At 55.6% G+C, this 6,777-nt stretch overlaps 1 protein-coding gene across 1 annotated transcript; it reads right to left on the bottom strand.

Moving 5' to 3' along the window:
- Window positions 1-213: 213 nt before the first annotated feature.
- LOC115080169 (nuclear factor 7, brain-like) lies at window positions 214-6,642 on the bottom strand (the record flags this gene model as incomplete). Its single annotated transcript, XM_029584267.1, has 6 exons — window positions 214-2,792; window positions 3,955-4,070; window positions 4,170-4,192; window positions 4,335-4,568; window positions 5,246-5,341; window positions 6,187-6,642. Coding segments are annotated over 6 exons (1,398 nt in total), but the record flags the coding sequence as incomplete, so codon positions are not given.
- Window positions 6,643-6,777: the final 135 nt, after the last annotated feature.

Here is a 6,777-nt window from a genome sequence, read left to right on the forward strand (position 1 = left end):
TGACATCACCATCAGCCTCCCCCTTCCCGGTGCGCTTTGTGCTGACAGAAATCTCATTTAAAAAAAAATCCCTCCGTCCCCTTCTTGTCTCAGCACATGTGCAGTGAGAGGGAAACAGGTCATTGCTGGTCAGGAAGCCAGAGCGGAAGCAAGATTGCAGAGGCCCAAAACAAATTATTTTATCTGGAGCCACCTCCCCCCCCCCCCCCCCCCCCCCCGAACATTACAGAATGTGAGGGCGGGCACAGCTGCTTCTGCCTCCCAGGGGAAAAGAGGCTGGCAGTTCACAGTCAGGGTACTGCAGGGCAGCACCGGAGCACGAAGCTCAGGATGTGTTTTAGTATTATTATTATTATTCTTTCTGTAGCTAATGTCCCTGTGTATAAAAGGATCCTTTAGGGTGCTGCCTGTACGTGCAGGGCTCCTCGGATCTGGCCGCGGTACCCGCCTGGCTGCTGCGGCGCGGCGCTGGATCGCAAAGCTCAGGATGTGTTCTGGTTATTTATTTATTTATTTTTTGTTCTGCTGATAATATCGCCCCAGGAATGAAATCATAAGCAGACTTTGTAAATGAATGGTGGTGGTGGGCAGAAGGAAAAGAGGCGGGATCTTTTCATGATTTTGTTCTTCAGTCAGAGTAAATGTTGTTGGGTTGTTTTGTTTTGGTTTTTTATTTCCTGCTATTACTGTTATCTTCAAACACCTCCCGCCCTGCTGTTCCTCTTCCGAATGACTGAAGTGCACGGGAGGGATCCGCTTCGGCCTCGGCTGCTGTGGGGTGATGGCACCACCTGGCGTTCACTGTTGGGGGCGGGTCCCGAAGTGCTTCACGCTGGCAGACAGCCGAGATTCGGGGAAGCACAGCAGTGCAGGTTTAGCACTCAGAACTCAGAGAGAGACATAGAGAGGGGAGGATGCGTTACTGGTTGCAGTGATGAGAGGAGGATGCATGGGATGCGTCGCTGGTGGCGGTAGTTTGACTCTGGATGAATAGGATGCGTTACTGGTTGCAGTGATGAGAGGAGGATGCATGGGATGCGTCGCTGGTGGCGGTAGTTTGACTCTGGATGAATAGGATGCGTTACTGGTTGCAGTGATGAGAGGAGGATGCATGGGATGCGTCGCTGGTGGCGGTAGTTTGACTCTGGATGAATAGGATGCGTTACTGGTTGCAGTGATGAGAGGAGGATGCATGGGATGCGTCACTGGTGGTGGTAGTTTGACTCTGGATGAATAGGATGCGTTACTGGTTGCAGTGATGAGAGGAGGATGCATGGGATGCGTCGCTGGTGGCGGTAGTTTGACTCTGGATGAATAGGATGCGTTACTGGTTGCAGTGATGAGAGGAGGATGCATGGGATGCGTCACTGGTGGCGGTAGTTTGACTCTGGATGAATAGGATGCGTTACTGGTTGCAGTGATGTGAGGAAGATGCATGGGATGCGTCGCTGGTGGCGGTAGTTTGACTCTGGATGAATAGGATGCGTTACTGGTTGCAGTGATGAGAGGAGGATGCATGGGATGCGTCGCTGGTGGCAGTAGTTTGACTCTGGATGAATAGGATGTGCACTGGTTGCAGTGATGAGAGGAGGATGCATGGGATGCGTCGCTGGTGGCGGTAGTTTGACTCTGGATGAATAGGATGCGTTACTGGTTGCAGTGATGAGAGAAGGATGCATGGGATGCGTCACTGGTGGCGGTAGTTTGACTCTGGATGAATAGGATGCGTTACTGGTTGCAGTGATGAGAGGAGGATGCATGGGATGCGTTGCTGGTGTCGGTAGTTTGATTCTGGCTGAATAGGATGTGCACTGGTTGCAGTGATGAGAGGAGGATGCATGGGATGCGTCTCTGGTGGCGGTAGTTTGACTCTGGATGAATAGGATGCGTTACTGGTTGCAGTGATGAGAGGAGGATGCATGGGATGCGTCACTGGTGGCGGTAGTTTGACTCTGGATGAATAGGATGCGTTACTGGTTGCAGTGATGAGAGGAGGATGCATGGGATGCGTTGCTGGTGTCGGTAGTTTGATTCTGGCTGAATAGGATGTGCACTGGTTGCAGTGATGAGAGGAGGATGCATGGGATGCGTCACTGGTGGCGGTAGTTTGACTCTGGATGAATAGGATGCGTTACTGGTTGCAGTGATGAGAGGAGGATGCATGGGATGCGTCACTGCTGGCGGTAGTTTGACTCTGGATGAATAGGATGCGTTACTGGTTGCAGTGATGAGAGATGGCTGATGGGATGAGTCAGTGGTGGTGGTGGTTTGACGCTGGATGCATACGATGTGACACCGGTTGCAGCAGCGAGCCACAGATCAGGGCCGCAGCAGCCGGAGGGGTTTGGCCTTGCAGTCCCCGCTCGGGAAAAAAAAAGGGTAGAGTTTCTCGGAGAAGGTGCCGTTGAAGGTGTGGAGGTGCTTCATCGTCTCAGCGTCGTAGAAGGACACCTGTCCGGCCTCGACGTCAAGGTAGACACCAATGCTGCCGCAGGTCACCTGACCGAAGGTCCAGTAGCCGTTGTCCGGGGTGAGGACGAGCCAGCCTTCTCTGTCCGCGGACTCCTGGGCCACTCCGATATCCCAATCCGGCCGATCCCCCACCTCCACCTCCCAATAGTGACGGCCCGCAGAGAAGCCCTGGCAGGCCACCACGCACGCGCCGAACGCAAAGCGCCCGGGGCTCTCCGGCAGTGGCTGAGACACGTAGGAGTACCGGGCACTCGTCCCATCCTCCGACAGGACCAGGTAGGGGTTAGCCGAGAGAGGATCGAAGGTCAGGGAAGCTGGAGCTGCAGGAGAGAGAAGAAAGAGTCAGGGAAGCCACTGGCGCGCTCTCTCTCTCTGTGGCAGTCTCGTAACTGTCCGATTCTCGTTGCCTTAGAAAGCCGCACAGGCAAAACATTCACAGGCACAGATACACAGCCAGACACAGATATATGCACAGGGTTTGTATGTGCACACAGGGACATCCGGGCACGGGCATGGCCCTGAGAGCTGCCGTGAGAGGGAGCCAGTGGAGGTGGTTAACCCCATCCCTGCTGCAGCTGGTCCAGCCGGCCACGTCCTCCTGCGGACGGACCCGGGGAGAGAAGCAGGAAATTGCAGGCGCACGCTCTGTCGAAGCGCACAGGCACACACACCCGACACCAGGGGGCGCAAACTGGAAACAAGACAGGCGGACGCATTGCCTCTCGGGTGGGTGGGTTTAGGTGTCTGGGCACGGCTGAGTGTGACAGGCACGGGCGCATGTATGTGTCTGCGTGTGCAGGCTTAGTGGGCTTTCACCGCCTGTGAGAGGGACCTTGAGAGCAAGGTCCTGGAAAGCTAACAGACCCACTCTGGAAAGCACTGGGACCTCTACAGACATCCTGCCTACAGCGCCAAAGTGCAAACTAGACTTGTGCTAAAGTATGCATGCATGTGTGTGTGTAAGCAGATATGTGTGTTTGTATGTGTGTATGTGCATGCATGTGTGTGTGTAAGCAGATATGTGTGTTTGTATGTGCATGCGTGGGTGGGTGTGTAAGCAGATACAACACACACACACATACAAACAGAGTGTGTTTGTATGTGTGTGTGTGTGCATGCATGTGTGTGTGTAAGCAGATATGTGTGTTTGTATGTGCATGCGTGGGTGGGTGTGTAAGCAGATATGTGTGTTTGTATGTGTGTTTGTAAGTGTGTGTGTGTAAGCAGATATGTTTGTGTGTGTAAGTGCTTGCATGTGTGCCTGTTCTGTCTATGTATGTGTGTGTAGGGGTATGTGCATGTCTGTGTTTGTGTGTGCATGTATGTATGTGCGTGTCTGTGTTTGTGTGCATGCATGTGTGTGTGTAAGCAGATATGTTTGTGTGTGTAAGTGCTTGCATGTGTGCCTGTTCTATCTATGTATGTGTGTGTGTAGGGGTATGTGCATGTCTGTGTTTGTGTGTGCACGCGTGCTCTGCTCACCAGGATGAATTAATGACTTCATCTTCTTCCAGGATGCATACTGCAGGGGTGCCCGGTAGACCCCCTGGCTCAGGGACCCTGACACCACGGAGCACTCCTGGAGACCTTGATTCCACCTGAAACGAGAGAGAGAAGGAGAGGGGCCACATGTCAACGTGGACACGCTACGCATGACATAAGGTACCACGTGTGGTGCAGGTCGGGGCTCAGCTTACCTGTCCTTCAGTGCCGCGAGATCCTGAGGGGGCAGAGAGAGAGAGGGGGGGGGGGACAGGTTAGAAAGGAAGACATACCACGCTACCCCCTGTTCTTCCTTGTTCCCACCCCCCTCGATCCTTGCACGGGGCCCTGAGGGCCAGGGTCACAAAATCCTCTCCTACCTTCAGTAAAATGTCCACGTCCTTCGCTGCCAGCTTGTCCTGGTATTGCTGGATCTCCTGCTCCAGCGAGGTCCTCTCTCGATTCAGGTCCTGGAGCTGCGTCTGCATTTCTCCCAGCATCCTCTGCTCCTCAGCCCGGAGCTGCTCCAGCAGGGCCCCCTGCTCCTCCTCCAGGAATGTCCTTAGCTTCTGGTATTCGGACAAGATGTGTTCCTTCAGCCTGGAGGCCTCCTCCTGCAGGGCCAGGGAAGGGTTAGGGGGGTGAAGAAACGCAACCCTTAACCACACCCGAATGTCACCAGAGCCCAAGTCGAGCAGAACCCAAAATTCACAGTGAAATCCTCCCCAACCCCCCCCCCCCCCCCCCGATCCTTCCTCCATCAAGCCCATCCCTCACTAGAGCATTAATGGGTTTCGCAGTACATTCAGTCTTCCACATGTGATTTATACCAGAGCAGCCTTGGGAAAGCATTCCCTGTTGTAGGCAAGATGGCCGCCATCATCAAGCATAGCCGAGATCCAACATGGCCACCACGTGACGCGTAAGGGAGATCCAACATGGCCGCCATTAGCCAGATCATGGAACAACACGGTCACAACCCCACCAGACCAGCAAGGCAACCCCATACTTTGTCGCCGGCTCTCCCCTTCATTTGGCCATTACATTTCACAGATTTCCACAGCCTCTCACCCAAAAGCTGCCGTCCTCCGACGAACTAAATTGTGCCAACGGGAGAACCAGAGAACCTCCCATCTGCCTTGGATATTTGGACGGTGGCCTCCGCGTGCCCCATCAGCAAGCATTACCAGACAGCTCCAGGGGTAGGCCCAGGAGCCCTGGTTTGTTTACCTGAACCCTGTGATGGGGGGGGGGGGGGGGGGGGATGGGACGACTTTTAACAGAGCAGTACCTGCAGGTTCTGGATCAGCCCCTCCTGCTGGGCGTGAGTGTCCCTCACAGACTCCCGCTGCTCCTCCAGCTTCCGCAGGGCGCTCCGCAGTCTCTCCTGGAAATCACCCACAGCAACAGGGGGAGTAGGAGTTGGGCACAGACTTATCAGGTTCAACCACTAGCAAAACCCACCTCCCCCCATCACAAATCTGTGTCAGGAAGGAGAAAGGCGAGAAAGGGGATGGAACGGTTCTCTTAAGAAGAAAGGTTAAACAGGTTCTGGGTCTTCTGCCCGGAAAAGGGACGGCTGAGAGGGGATGGGATACCCCGAGTGACGTGGGACGGTTATTTCTTCTCTCAAATAGGACCCGGACAAGGGGATTTTTCGGCTCTAAATCTCCCAGCTCCTGGGAGATTTAGAGCCGAATTTAAGAACGTACCGGTACTTTTTTTTTTTTTTTTCCCTTCAATCAACGCGCGATTAAACCTCGGAATATGTTGCCGGAGGTTGTGGCCAAGGTTAACGGTCCGGCTGAGCTACAAAGCCAAAATGGTTTTGGTTTAAAAATATGGAGGACAGATCCATTAACAGTTATTAGCCAGGCAGATGTGAGGATTGCCATCTATTATTTCTGGGAGAGAACAACAGGATCTGCCGAGTGCTTCTGAATGACCCGGACTGGCCACGGTCAAGAGACAAGGATGCTGGGCGCGTGTGACGGCTTACTGCTCTCACCCAGCATGGCGTTTCTTCATGCTCTTATCTTCACACGGTGAGAGTTGGTGGGAGCGGTGGGATTGCAACCCAGGTGTGCGGATGTCGGAGCTCTGTGATTCCATCGCTAGGCTGTCAAATGGTAGATTTGGTGCCTGAGATGGGTCGGCGGGTGTGGCAGCTCTGCGCTGTCACGCAGGCGGCCCCCCCTCCCCCTCCCCCTCTGCCCCCCTGCCCCCGCTCACCTTGATCAGCTCCGCAGCCTCGTGCAGCGGGGCCACTCTGTGGCCCCTGTGCTCCTTGGAGACCCCGCACACCACGCAGAGGGGCTCCTGGTCGTCCTCGCAGTAGAGCTTCAGCCTCTCCTCGTGCCTGGCGCAGACGGGGGCCCCGGCGGAGGCCGGCTCCACGCGCAGGCCGCGCACCCGCGCGGCGATGCTGGCCAGCAGCCGGTTGCTCTTGGGAGGGAGGCGGGGGCAGGTCTCCCGGCACAGCGGGCAGGTGTAGGCGCTGCCGGCGCGCTCCCAGCAGCGGGCGATGCAGGCCTGGCAGAAGTTGTGCTCGCACTCCAGCCTGACGGGGTCCCGGAAGAACTCCAGGCAGACGGGGCAGGTCACCTCGCCGCTGAGGGTCTCCACCAGAACGGCGCACGACACCACCACCTCTCCCGGCACCTGTAAGTGGGGAGGAAGTCGAACTCCCTGTCACATCTCTCTCTCTGCCCCTTCCCACAGCACCGCTCCTCCACCCAGGGGCCCCACAGCATCTCTCCTCACTGAGCCCCCTCACACTCGCTTCTCTCTCCCCCCCCCCCCACAGCATCTCTCCTCACTGAG

The sequence above is a fragment of the Rhinatrema bivittatum genome, chromosome 19, assembly GCF_901001135.1.
Source record: "Rhinatrema bivittatum chromosome 19, aRhiBiv1.1, whole genome shotgun sequence".
NCBI classification, from domain to species: domain Eukaryota; kingdom Metazoa; phylum Chordata; class Amphibia; order Gymnophiona; family Rhinatrematidae; genus Rhinatrema; species Rhinatrema bivittatum.